General features: G+C 45.3%; 1 protein-coding gene across 1 annotated transcript in view; it reads right to left on the bottom strand.

Moving 5' to 3' along the window:
* Positions 1–14,543, bottom strand: part of CATSPERB (catsper channel auxiliary subunit beta) — a 140,935-nt gene that overhangs the window by 59,953 nt on the left and 66,439 nt on the right. Inside the window, exons 17-19 of the mRNA XM_089778257.1 lie at positions 11,480–11,635; positions 10,020–10,090; positions 4,348–4,541 (exon numbers count right to left, since the gene is read on the bottom strand). Coding sequence (XP_089634383.1) covers positions 4,348–4,541; positions 10,020–10,090; positions 11,480–11,635 — 421 coding nt within the window. The remainder of the gene's footprint in view (positions 1–4,347; positions 4,542–10,019; positions 10,091–11,479; positions 11,636–14,543) is intronic.

The raw sequence follows: 14,543 nt of genomic DNA, 5'->3' as shown, positions 1-14,543 counted from the left end.
GCCATGGAAAGTCTGAAGGGTAGTACCGTATATCGGTAGTGCTGTGTACCTAGGGTGAAATGGAGAAGCCGTCTACGAGTAGGTCAAACAGACACATGAAAATATGTGTCTTGTAAGTCGAGAGATGAAAACCTGTCACTGAACTCCAGAGATGAGTTAATGGTGGATAATGTAACCATTTTGAGCTTTTGCTTCTTTACTAATTTGTTTAGGGCCCTCAAATCCAGAATTGGATGCCAACCTCCAGTTTTTTTCTGAGTGAGGAAGTAATGAGAATAAAACCTGGGGTTCTATAGCACCCAATTGTAGAAGGTGATCTACTTCTTACTGTGAGAGGGGTTCCTAAAAAGGGATGGAGTGGGTTTTATATGAAAAGAACTTTTCACCCTCAAGCAGTATAACTTCCACAGACGACTAGATTTCTCAAGGGAAGGCAGAGGAATTGAACCATGAAGCCTGTCTCGTGACAACTGCCATGGCTGTTGCCGCTGTATCTAGGGCAGCTTGAAGGGCTGTCCTTGATATTGCATGGCCCTCCACAATGACCTCTCTAAACTGTGTTTTTTTCACCTGTGTTATATCATCAACAAAAAGATTAAACTTTGTGTAACTGTTAAAATCGTATTTGCTAAGGAGTGCAGCATAATTGGCCACTCTTAGTTGTAATGTGGGTGAGGTGCAAACCTTTTTACTGAGAGTAAAATCCTTTATTATCTGTCTGATGGCACGGAACAGTTTTGCTACTATTTATTTCTTTGCTAAGCCACGTCGACTACCAAGGATTTTGGTGGAGGATGAGTAAATAAAAACTCTGACCCCTTTGGGGAAACATAATACTTGTGGTCTGCCTGTTTCAGGTGGGAGGAATTGAGGCAGGGGGTTTCCAAACAATTTTGGCAGGTTCCATGATGGCTGAGTTGATAGGCAGGGCAATTTTTGAGGAAGGCATAGCCTGCAGGATTATGGTAAGCTTGTGTTGTGTGTCCTGCACATCCTCGATTGCAATGTTTAGGTCAGCTGTAACTCTCTTAAAAAGTTCCTGGAAAGGGGTGAAGTCTTCAGTGGTTGCCGAGGGTGGTGGCATGATAGGCTGGTCAGTCACAGATGGTGAGTTTGTGTCTAATGATGCATCTGGACCTAAGTCAGTGGACTGCAGTTCATCAATTTCATTTTGTTCCCTCTATATTAGAGGGGATTGGGACAGGGGAGAAAGTGCTTTGTCTTAGATAGCCTCTTTTTGTGATGTTGAGGTCATGGTCTCCAATATTGCCATTGAGGTGGATAAGGCATGGGTGGTGGCATCCATGGGTATGGAACCTACCGGGCCATGCCCACACTGGTAGTCTGGGCAAAGTCAGCATGGGATCAATGTCCTGATGTTTCTGTGCATGGCGACAGCTGGGACGAGAAAACCCTTGGTTCCTCATCGTCATCACCATTTGGATGGTTCTGAGTAAGACAGATTGTCGGTGCTTAAAAATGAAGAGTTAAAAGTTGAGGAGACTACAAGGTCTCTCTGATTCTGGTAGCTAGTAGTAGGAGTAAATGGCACCGAGGCTAGAGGGGTCGCACTTGGCCCCGGCACCTGTGGTATTCCAGGTGCAGAGCTCAGAGCGTGAGTATTTGCCTTCGTCTGCAATTGCAGGATGGTGACAATATTCTGTGTGCCATCAGCTGTTGTGGTGCCATGGTTCACACTCTCAGCACAGTGATTTCAGCTGCTTCGCTGTTCGGTGTCGTACTCAGTGCTGAGTTCTGTGAGGCAGGCACTTAATGGCGTGTAGCCTCCATATGGTCACCATGTGAGGCACATTTGTGGAGAGCCCAGCCAATACTGTTGGTCAAACGCCGTTTAGGCGACTGCAAGTCTTGTGGCAGAGAGGTGTCACATTTCTTCAGGGATTTCTTGGATTTGACCCCCTTATCATTGGCCATCTGCTGAGAGTCCGGGTCTGAGGAAGGGAGTTTGCCCTTCTCAATCATAAGCATTTTTAAATGGAGATCTCTGTCTCTCCGCGTTTGCACCTTAATGTTAGCATAGTATGGGCAGTCCCGCTGAACGTGGGAGTCACCAAGACACTTGACACATTTATGTGGCCATCTGAGGCCAGTATTGCCTAGTTGCAGTCTGTGCTATGTTTAAAACCTGGAGAACCCTTCACCCCGAACGAACGAACAGCATTTTTTCCCCCCCTGAGAAGAACTTGGCAAACAACTAGGGAGAACAACTTGGAGTTAATTAATCTACTTATCTACTGAGAACTATTGATGAACAAAGAGCACTGCAGAGGTCCATCTTGAGCTGTGGATGGTATGAAGAAACTGAGGGGATAGTACTGCGCATGCACAGTAGTGCCAGATGGTGCTGTGACCTCCAATGCTAGGAAGAATCTGCTCTGTGGTGCGGGGGCGCAACAACACCTGCTGTGGAGCACCCCCAGGGATGTCTCTAAGAAGAAATCTAAGTTATTCAAGATTGGCATGAGATTTAGACTAAAATATCAGTAATTGAATGTCCTAATTAAGGTAGAATTTGAATACTATTTTATCCTAGCTGATATGGTAGCGTCTAGAAAAGATGTCTTCACTGACAAATGTAGGAAAGAGAATCTTACTAAGGGCTCAAAACAGGGGACTCAAGTATTATAAGGATCAAATTACCATCCCTAAGTAGAGCTCTTTCTAGGTTGAGAGTTTCAATAACTAATTGATAAAGCTACAACATTGCCAGAGGTTCGTTCGGTGCCGCCGTGGAAGTCAGTGCCATAAGAGCAGTTGTAGGCGGTGCGGAGGGTGAGCTCGGTGCCGCATGCGCCATCGGCGCTGGGGAAGGCTTCGGTGCCGACGATAACTTAGGTGCTGGAATAGTTGCGGGCTGCGGAGCCGAAATGCTGCGGCAGTGCTTTGCCTTAGAAGGGCCATGCACACCCGAGGTGCCCGGTTTGTCCCCCATGCTAACACACATCGGGGGAAGGGAATGAGAAGGCGATGGTCTTTTCTTCACCTTCTTTGGGGACAGCTTGGCTAAGGGGACAGGAAGCGATACGGGAGTTGCCCCATCTTGTGGCTGTAATACCCTGTCGAAGAGGAGCATTTTGAGCCTCATGTCCCTGTCCTTCCTCACTCTCGCGGTGAGTTTGGAGCAATGAGGGCACTTCTGGGGTATGTGTCCCTCACCCAGACACCTGATGCAGAGAGCGTGACCGTTGGAGGCAGGCATTGCTTCCCGGCATGAGCTGCACTTTTTAAATCCAGGTGATCCTGGCATGGTCGCCTCTGTGTTCCTCTGACTGGAGTCAGGGGACAAACTATTTACAGATAGCATGAGGAATATATATATATATATATATATATATATATATATATATATATATATTTTAAAACTAGAACAACTACGACTATATTAACTGGAAAGAACTAACTATGAACTAATCTAACTAAATCTAGTGAGTTCTTCCTCTCTCTCACTCTGACAGAGTTTGAGGAGAAACGGTATTCCATCCGCAGCCGAGGACGGTCAGGAGGAACTGGCGGGAGCCGGACCGCGCGAACGCAAACAGCGCGAAAAGGCACAAGCCGCGCTTTGCGCATGCATGGTCCGGCAGACTACGACTAGTAAAGTTCTCTGATCTGCAGCGCCGGGACAAGCCCGACACCTAAAGTGGAGCACCCACGGGACACTGCTCGAAGAAGAACATCTGAGATACCTTTTCTGATTGATATTCTGAGGAGGGACTCCTAGGAAAATTAGGTGGTGTGTTCTCTATGTTATGACTATGTTAGGAGACATCAAATTCAAAAATAGGCATACAGTAGAAAGTGGAGTAATTTGTGGTAAGGTCTAAGCTTTGGTCAATACTAGAGATTCAGTTGGTTTTGATGCCAGTCTTGCAACTCATATTACCAGGTGCATGTCTCCTGACAAAAGAAAGGATTTCAGTTCTTTTAGTACTGGGAAAACCCTGGGGGTGTAATCAACCTATCTGGTGCTGGTGTCATGGAAAGAAGTAGTGGGTACTAGTAATAGAATAATTAATTTAGCCAGTGCTGAATAACTCTTCAGAACTGACCCCTTGCCTGGTGCTCAGTACTTACTTGCTTGTCAAAGCAAAGGCAAGCACTCAGAGAAGGATTTCAAATACCTGCATAGGCAGAAAGAGAAAATAAATTCAATTTTACACTTTAGGAGAAGCAACCCCACTGAAATGTGAATTCCTTTCTTTGCAAGTTTAAAATAGTGTGCACTCAGACAACTAGAATGAGGGATTTTTTTGAAAAAAAGGTCACACAAGATTTTCCAAAACAAAATCCTCATTACTACACTAATCAACCATATCTGTAACTTACCTTCAAGAATAAGCTGAAGCTTAACTGAGGTGGTGTTTGACATCTTCAAAATACTTAAAGATGTATATATAAAAGCGTTGTTGCTTTCAGAATAAAAGGGAAACCTCTCCTGAATGTCTACGATGACAGACGCTAAAAATTGTGGAGGATATTCATGACGGAAAACATTAACTATTGTACCTGATCCTTTTGGCCTATATGGGCAGGAAGCACATATTTATTATTACATTAGACAATTTGCTAATTAAAGAATTTGTATATACTTAAGTCCATCTCTATTCACAACAGTACTTAATAAGTAAATCTAATGGACTTCAACAGGATTTCAGCATAAGTATGGAGTTAAGCATATGTTTAACCACCGCTCCTGAATGGATATTCTTTCATGAACTGGCATGCTTGTCAAGGTGCATTAGAGTAGGTGTATTAGAGTAGAGTCTCTAACACAAAGCCAGAACTATTAGACTGTGTGCAATGTTGGATGCGTGTTTCTGAGATAGAATTTACTTCTAGCCTGCAGGCAGGCCATGAAGCTTCAGTGCAGCCCCTCTAATGTTGTTATTTCAGCCCACGGACTACAAAAGCAGCCACGCCAGTCTGTACCTACTCTACTAGGTTCCTGCCTCTGGTGAATGTAGCACAGGGGCTCTCTTACAATGGTAGATGTTTTCAATCACCATGGTTTTTTTAACATCTGTGGTGCTAAAAATGCTGCCAAAGCCAGAGAAACATTCCCAGTGGCACCTGCAACACTGCAGCTGAATGCATCTTAGAAATGATAGGAATTTTTCTTAAAATTCCATAATGTGGACAATGCTTCAAGTAAATTCCTGGTGTGTCATAAAGCTGCAGCTGAACAAAATTAATCCAGATGCAAAGTGAGACAGAGGGGTGAAAAAGGCTGTACTGATGATTTCTGAGTTATTTCTGAAGACAGGTGATCCAGCAAGGGTAGAGTGGGAAACTTACTTTACTGCAGAGCTCAACGCACATTTAAAACAACTATTGATTGACAGTTGTTTGGATTACCTATATAGTCCTTTGCCCAACTACTGAGACAAGCACCGAGATGAGGGGGTTACTCACCCTCTGCAGTAACTGAAGTTCGTTGATATGGGTGTCCCTATGAGTGCTCCACCTTAGGTGTTTGGGCACCTCAGTGTGCCTGACTGGAAGATTTCTATAGCAGTGATTGTGTATAGCTTGTTAACGCATGGCCTGCAATGTTCATGCTCCAGGCAGCCGATGTGCATGTGCGAACCCCAGTCCCCTCAGTTACTTCTCTGCCCTGGTAGGCACGTGAGAGGAATCCCAAAGCAGAAGGGAGGAAGGGAGAGTGGTGGAGCACCAATAGGGACACCCATCCCGAAGAACTTCAGTTACAGCAGAGGGTGAGTAACCCTTTCTTCTTCTTTGAGGCTGTCCCTTTGGATGCTCAACCTTAGGTGACTATGAAGCAGTGTGTCCGCTGGAGGTGGGTGCTTTGGTCAGCATAGTGTCTTTATGGACAGCTGTTAGGATGCAGTGGCTGAATCGGGTTCACCTAGAGGGGTATGTGTCGAGTGCGTAGTGGGTTGCGAAAGTATGGGTGGATGACCAGGTAGTTGATCTACAAATATCTAACAGGGGGATGCCCTGGATATATGTGGTTGATGCAGCCGTGGCTCTGATTGAGTCAGGGCTGGCCTTACCATGAGGTGGCACCACTAGAACCCAGAGTGTAGAAAATTGTGTCTGCTGCTGGTGCATAAGTACTCTCTCTGCAATACCATGAGAGGAGTAGAACAGGAAGAAGGCAGAACTGAGACCTTCCAAAGTTTTGGCCCAAGCGAGGGAGTATGGGGGTGTAATTTGAGCTCCCCGCCTCAGGTACCAAAATGTTGTGGGCCAGCCCTGAGGTTTTTCCTGTGCACAAGCTGGATATGCATATGGAAATACACATCCTGGAGGCTGAAGTTGCCAACCAGTCATCTCTGTTGAGGGAGGGAATAATGGTGGAGAAGGGAACCACATGGAAGCATTGGGAAAGGACATACCTGTTGAGGCCTCTGAAGTCTAAGATTGGCCTCCATCCTACTGATTTCTTTTCCATGAGGAAATACCATGAATAAAAGCCAGTGTTGCAGTACTGGGGAACATGTTGCACTGCTTGATGGAGAGCAGGCGATCAATCCGGTGGCATAGGATAGTCTCATGAGATGGGTCCCTGAAGAGGGACGAGGTGGGTGGGAGGGGTTTTGGAAGGGACAGGAATGGTATGCAGTACCAGTTTTTTATTATGTCCAACACCCTCTTGTTGGATATTATGAGGCACCAGTAGTGATAGAATGGTGCTAGGCAATGTGTGGATATCGGAGTGCCATAAAGGATGGAAGGAGAGGGACAAGTTTGACGACTCCTGACCTGAACTTCAAAATGTTTGTCTAGCATTAGAGGGCTGGGATGTGGTTGGCTGCTTGGCAGATTGTTGCTTCCTGTTGTGGCATTGTTGCTTTCTTTGGTCATACTGCCTTTGTGGAGAGTAAAGAAGGCAGATCTATATCTCTGGGTATGGCCCTTATTTTGTTTACATTTTCGCACAGGAATCTGTATGCCCAGTGTGCGAAGGGTGGCTCGGGAATCTTTCAGGGAGTGCAACAAAGTGTTGGTGGACTCCACGAAAAGCTTTGGGCCCTCAAATGGGAGGTCCTCGACCCTTGTCTGCACCTCTTTTTGAAAGCCAGGATGCTCTCCTCATCACTACCGCGGCTGCAAGGGAACGAGCGGCAGTGTCAGCAGAGTCAAGGGAGGCCTGTAAGGCTGTCCTGGCTATTAGGGAACCCTCATTTGTGCTGGCTTAAAATTGCTCTTTTTTTTTTTGTTCTGGAATGTATTTAATAAAAATGGATATCTGTTAAAAAATGTGTATATATTTTGCCAGCATAGCTGTATAATTCGAGATGCGCAGCTGGAAGGAGGCAGACGAGTAGGCTTTTCTCCCCATGAGATCAAGTCGTTTCCACTCCTTATCAGGGGGAATGGATTTTGGTAAAGTATGTTAGGCCCTCTGGTTGGCAGCATCAACTAAGAGGGAAGTGGCGGGAGGGTGTGTGAAGAGAAACTCCGCATCCTGTGAGGAAACAATATTTTCTGTAAGTCTTTTTGCCCACTGGCAATATGGTAGCTGGTATTTGCCACAAGTGTTTAGCAGGATCCATGAGGGCAGGATCCATGGGTAGCACTAATTTTACTGATGGTGTAGCTTGCAGTATGCCGGAGAGTTTATGTTGGGTGTCTGGCTGGGTCGTTAATGAAATTTCTAATGCATCAGCCGTCCTTTTAAAAAGGTCCTGAAAAGCCCTGGAATCAATGCCTGCTGAAGGAGGTGGTGGCATGAGTGCATCCTCTGGAAAAGAGGAGGAGAACTGGGTTGGTGTGTGTGATGAATCATTGGAGTCATCATCACTAAAAGAATGAATGGAATCAGTTTGATCCCAAGATACATCTAGGGAGGTCACCGAAGTGTTTCTTGTGTGAGTTTGAGCAGCATGATGGGATTGTTGCTGCTGCGTTCTGAGAGATGCCCATGGGTCCCAGTTGAGCCAAGCAAGAGGCATAGTCATGAGGGGCAGTAGCCACTGGCTGGGGTGCCACTGAGGCATCATTGATTGTGGCAGAGGTGGCCTCCTCCTATGGGAGGAATGTCTGGGTGAGGCAGCATTTGAAAAAGACACAGCTTCCTCCTTGCTATATAAGGAGGTGCAGGAACAGCTATATTCCTGTTCCTGGAGAGAACCTGGCAAGTGTTGGAGAGTGGAGTAAAGTGGAGTAATGGGTACCGAGGTAACCTTTAGCTGCTCCATAGATATAAAAGAATAGGTTTGAGGCATAGGTGGCAGAGTGTACTGTGTCTGTGAGCCTTTTGCCTTGCCAGGCTGCAGGGTAGGCATGCACATTGACAGAGCCGAACGTGGGGCTTTAGTAGACCCCCTATTTTTATAAGTGGCAGCATGCAGGGTCTGCGTGGGCAGTGCCATAGCTGTGTTGAGCTTTTGTGCAGCAAGGGGCTTAGGCTTGCTAGCCTGTTTCAGCATTGAAGCCAGGTCTTGGGACCCTCAGGGTGCAGTGAGTGATTTAATCCCTGGCAAGCTGTTGCCCAGAACCCTCACAGGGGACAGAACTGGCTTGGAATTGTGGGATAACCCTGTTTTGGGTGAAGGCGACTCCCTGCTAGTATCTGCATTTATCCTCTCAGATTTTTTTTAGAGGTTGCAGAGCTCACAGCTGAGGCAGGTGCCCCCACTTTGTCTGACATAACCGCTGAGAGAGTGTAAGTGGGGATGCAGGAAAAATCCAAAGATTAAGTCTAGTCAGATTGCTACTGAAGTGAAATAGTTGCCTTGCGCATGGAGTATTTGCTGTGGAGTCAGGGCTCTGTGAAAAAAGCCCTGAGGTACTGCGTGTTCCCCCCTCAGGCAGTAGAGATAAGCAAATGCCCATCCGGGCAGGAAATATACAAATGGCAAATAGGTGACATTGGGCGCACTGGCCGTGCCTGAGGGGGAGGAGGTGTCCTGAGGAAAACTCTGGGGAGGATCTCCTCAGGTGGTTAAAGATTAAAAGAGTAAAAGAATAAAACAGTAAAAATAATAAAAACCAGTAAAATCATTAATAGCACGGAGGGGAGAGCCAATGTAGGGCGATCCCCGCAAGTGGAAAGTGTCAGGCAGTGAGCCTCCGCTTATTCATGGTTCCGACATTGTCACGGCTCCTTCCCCATTCTGGCATGATGAATGCAGAAGTGGGGGCCTGCAAAAGTACCCCAAAACCTTATCTTTCCAGGCTTTGGTAAAAAAACTTCCCTCCAAAATCTTAACAACCGCTGCCACCACCCAACTAATGATAAGAAAATCAGGGGAGAGATCACTTGGGAAATCTCACCCTTAAAGTACAAACCAAGACACAAAAATTAACCAATACCAAGTTAATAAAAAGAAAAGAGAAAGAACTTTTATTATCACCACAATATTCTTGTTGCAAGCATAATGACTAGATGGTAAAGTCACAAAGTAATATACTCATGGGGAATTCCACCATGGGCCCAAAAGAGAGAAAAACCCATTTTAAATGCAAGACATCAGATCCCATTTCCCAAACCATAAAACAATAAAACCTAATAGATTTATCTAAACTTTATCCTACTTACAGAAGAGTCTTTTTTTGGAGGGAGACATTCTGTCTGTCTCCCTCAGTAGCTGGAGAGAAACTGCCCAGGAACAAAGAAGGGAGTAATCCAAAATTCCTTTGTCCCAGTTTGAAATTCCTACCTACATTCCTATTGGCCAACTCTACCTGGCTTAGGTATAGTTAACCCCTTAGTCACATGAAAAAAAAATCTTTTTTTGTATGCAGAGCGAAGGAAAAGGTTTTAAAAGGCTAATTCTGACTAAAAGGTAAAGTAAAAAGGCTATCTAGCTAATTGAGGAGCTCAATGCGGAGCGCACAGCAGGTTCCAACCAGTGCCGGAGGAAGCAGAGAAGGAACTGAGGGGATGGGTGTTTGCGCATGCACGTTGGCTGCCTGGTGCATGAACATTGCTGCACACATGCAAACAGGCTATACACAAGCACTGCTATAGAAATCTTCCATCCGGGCATACTGAGGTGCCCAAACACCTAAAGTGGAGCACTCACAGGGACAGTCTCGAAGAAGTAGTGGTGATGGTTTGTTTCAGGTTATTGTTCACTTGGACTGTCATGATACACTTCACACAGCAATCAGAAGGTAAGATTTTAGCCCATTAGACAGAGAAACCTCTTTAATGATATTATCATTGATATCATTTAATGATACTATCATGAAACTGTCTTTAATGATACTAAATGCTCTAGTAGACATTCACATTCAACACAAAGTCAACCCATAATTAGGTTATGACTGTCTGCTACTGTGCAAATAAGCCATTGGGCTGGAGAAGCAGGGTTGATATAAACTGGCAGAGCAGTATTAGGACATTTTCAGGAGTATTCATTTACAAAATTAAAAACCAAAAATAACCACAAGCAATAGAGGAACTAGATCAAAACAAAATATTATATGTACTCAGCTATCTCTACCACAGCTACCGAAAAGCCCTCCTCACCAGTGCTGTGGTGATTCAACCCATGTCAGTACACACAAGGAAGAAGCTGTCATCAATCCAAGCTCCATTAAAATATTCCAACACATGAAAGGGGTAAATACTACAGGTTGAACCTCTTTAGCCTGGCACCCTCAGGACCTGACCAGTGCCAAACCAGGGAATTTGCTGGACTCCAAAATATCAATATTATCATTATTAATCAGTATTTCAACACCTCCATTGCTTTTTGGGCTTTTAGAAAACATTTAGAGATAAATTAGAGCTAAATAACAGCATAGAACACCGAGAACCAGGATTGGTGACTGTAAACAAACTTTCTGGGACTGTAGGAAATTTGGCCACCACATAATAAGTGGACACCAGTCTAACTAAAATCATGCTGAACCACAGCCGGACCACAGAGTGCAGGACTAGGGAGGTACAACCTGTACAGTTGTAAATCAAATAAAATTCCCACTGAAAATCTTATTGGACTCAATGGTCTCCTAGTAAACACCACTTACGACTCTCCTTCTGAGTACCATTTTACCAAGACAGATTGTCCACTGGAAAAACACTGGCAACAATTAGAGGGCAAGTGAGTCAAATTTTCAATGTTTACTCTTAGCCATCTGGCAAAAAAAACAAAAACAAAAAAACAAAAAAACAAATTCTGAAGTCTAGTGAGCATCTATTAGACTTCAGTGCAAACTTTGCTTTCAGCACACCAATACTGGACCCATCCTTTTCAGAATGGAAAAAAGTAATCATTGACAGAAGACACTATAGTCAACTGAAATCTGCCTTTGGTTATATCCAGACTACTCTATTGAAGCCAATGTGTTTGAGAAGTGTGACTGAAGGCAACTCTTTGCCCAATGTTTCCAAATTCTTTTAAAATGGTATTTAAAACATTATAATAAAAAACAAAGTATGAAAAAAGGAATTTGACAGTGTCCTTTTAAATGATTAAAGCATGAAAATATTGAATACTCTTTGATAGTTATAATGTATCAAGAGCCCATCTATTTACCGATATTTTAACAGTTTCCCTTTGTGCAGCTCATGAAATCTTGACTTTTGGATACTTCTTGATTTTCCATTCAATGGAATATGTTCAAAAAATACTACTTGTTCTTCAGTGATATACTGTGGAGACAATGGGCTATCAAAACCTATGTCATCCTCCTAGAATAATGGAAAAATGTATGGGATTAGCCTTTTCCTTTTTATTCTTCTTTGCTTAAACTCAATAACATATATAATTGTAGTGATGCCTTGAAAACTGATCAAAGACAAATAAGTGAAATTACGATATTTCAGATAATCTGTCACCTTTCCATACAATATTACAAATATTTTCTAACACCTGCAGAACTCTCTAGATACTAGCCAATTAGCCCATCATAAAAGAGGATTTTCAGGTCTCTCCTCTACAACGGTCTTCTCTCCTGAACCTCCGGTCTCTCTCTCACTCTCTCTCTCTCTTTCTTCCCTCCCCCCCCCCCCAAGGGTCTGTTTGGGCTCCGCACTCCCCGTACTGCATGGGGAGTGCGGAGCCCAAGCAGTCATTTGCGCCACTTGCTCCCATATGGCGGCCCAGCTAAGTGGCGCAGAAGTCAGCCGAGTGCCATGGCGGGAGGCAAAAGGGGGCAGGGCGGTGACATACATGGCCAGGCCCCACCCCCCTGGCCATGTATGTCACCACCCCGCCCCTCTTCCACTCCTGCCGTGGCGCTCAGCTGACTTCTGCGCCATTCAGCTGGGCCGCCGTGGGGGAGCAAGCGGCGCAAGCAGCTGTTTGGGTGCAGCACGGGCCGCCCAGAGGAACAGCCAGCATTTCAGCAACAGCGCAGCTCAGAGGGAACAGCCAGCATTTTAGCATTACAGACTCTCAGACATTGGGCTACTATATATATGATTGAGATCACCATGAAAAAGGCAACAGTAGTCAAGCTTAACAGAATGGTGTTTCTGGTACAGAAGTTATGTCCTTTGCTAAGTAAATATAAAATTGCAGCATTGAGATTTGCAAATGTTTTTAAATGGCAACACAAATATTTTTAGTTCAGTGATTTTTTTAATAGCAAGAACTGCCCCCCTCCCAATAAGTACAAGAACTGCATTATTGGAAAATTACTTGTTTTCCATTTGATTTAATAGGTATCAACTTCTTTCTGTATTATTATTACAGTATTATTATTAGCAACTATGGAACAGGATCAAATTTCCTGGAATCTTTGCAATTGATTTTTTTTTTTTTTGATTGGCAACATCACTTAGTCCGATAGACTCAGGCTATGTCTAGACTACAGAGGTTTTTTTTTCAGAAGAATGGCCGTTTTCCCCACAAAACCTGAGTTATGTCCACTCTGTAAGTGTGTTCTTTTGACAGTAAATCAAAAGAACAGATGGCTTTTTGCACAATTGGTAATCCTCATTCTGCAAGGAAGAAGCCTTTTTGCAAAAGAACTCTTTCGCAACAGGCATGTGTGGACAGGGAAGAGGAAGTTTTTTCGGAAGAAGGGGAAAGAGGAAAAAACACAGATGCGCTGGTGGCCATTCTGTCCATAGCAATCACTGTTTACATATGAGATAGCGCTTTTTCGATGTGCTTTTGCAGTGTGGACAGAGGCAGCCCGTGCCTATAGGCAAACTAGGCAGCTACCTAGGGCACCAAGTTGCATGGGGCGCCAAATTCCAAACCCTGCCCCTTCCATTTCCCATTCCCTTTCCGGTGCCTTACCTGGAGCACGGTTTCCCTGCGGCCAGGAGGGGAATAAGTCCTGGGAGAGGCAGCGCAGGGGGGAAGTTTCCCCTGTGCTGCGAGGGGGGGAGGGTCAGCCCCGGGGGAGGGTTTCCCCTGTGCTGCAGGAGTGAGGGGGCAGCCCCGGGGGAGGAGGAATGTGGGGGGGTTTCCTCTGGGCTGCAGGGGGGGGTCACCCCGGGAGAGGCGCATGCCAGCTTCTCTCTGGGGGGGGGGGTTTAGGAGGAGGCAGGTGCAGGGGACTCTCTCCCCTGACTAGCACCCTGTTCCCTCTCCCCGGCCCCCAGCCCCCGAACTCCATCCCTAGAACTCCATCCCCAGCCCCCTGTCCCCCGGCCCCTAGCCCCCGAACTCCAACTCCATCCCCAAAGCCCAGGCCTCCAACCCCCAACCCCCTGGCCCCTAGCCCCAGAACTCCATCCCCAGCCCCTCGGCCCCCAGCCAATAGAACTCCATCCCCAGCCCCCCTCTCCCCAGCACAGAACCAAAACCCTCAGTTGATATCTGCCCTTGGGGGAGGGGGAGGCACCGATTGCATGGTTCGCCTAGGGCGCCAGTTGCTGGCAGCTAGTCTAGGGCTGCCCCTGAGTGTGGACTCCCTATTGTGCAGAGTTTTTTCAGAAGATCTCTTCCAAAAAAAGCATCTTGTGCAAGAAGCTTGTAGTCTAGACGTAGCCTCATTGGCCACGATTTTACCTATGAGTGAATAACTCCATTTAACCTCCCCCTTCATATTCCTGCATCATGCCTTTCTTTTTTATTATTATGAAGGAAAGTTAATTTCCTCACAGTTCTTAACCCATTTCTTTCGGTATTATATAAAATATAAAAAGAAATGAAATTTACTAGTACCCAGTATATATAAGGCCTTAAATTCATGGTCTGTTTTGGTCAATTTCACATTACTAGGATCTTTAAAATGGTAAATTTCATTATTTCAGCTATTTAAATCTGAAATTTCACAGAGTTGTAATTGTAGGCATCCTGACCCAAAAAGAGTTGGGGGAGTCAGAATTATCCTGGGGCTGATAGTTTGCAGCACTGCTACTTTTAATTCTGTACTCTTGCTGGCAGCGATGCTGCCTTCAGACCTAGGCAGCTGGAAAGCAATGGCTGCTCCCTGAATCTCTGAAGGCAGAGCTTCTACCAGCTACAGTGCAGAAATAAGAGTGTCAATATCGTATCGTAAGTGCTCCTGCAAAGTATTTCTACCCTTACTTCTGCATGCCTTCAGCGCTGCCCCCAAAATAATCTCACAACCCTCTGCAACTTCCTTTTGGCTCAGGGCCCCTAATTTGAGAAATGCAGGTCTCCCACATGAAACCTGTA

Source organism: Pelodiscus sinensis, chromosome 5, assembly GCF_052426305.1.
Source record: "Pelodiscus sinensis isolate ZL-2025 chromosome 5, ASM5242630v1, whole genome shotgun sequence".
Classification (NCBI taxonomy): domain Eukaryota; kingdom Metazoa; phylum Chordata; order Testudines; family Trionychidae; genus Pelodiscus; species Pelodiscus sinensis.
This window is presented reverse-complemented; position numbering and strand designations above follow the sequence as displayed.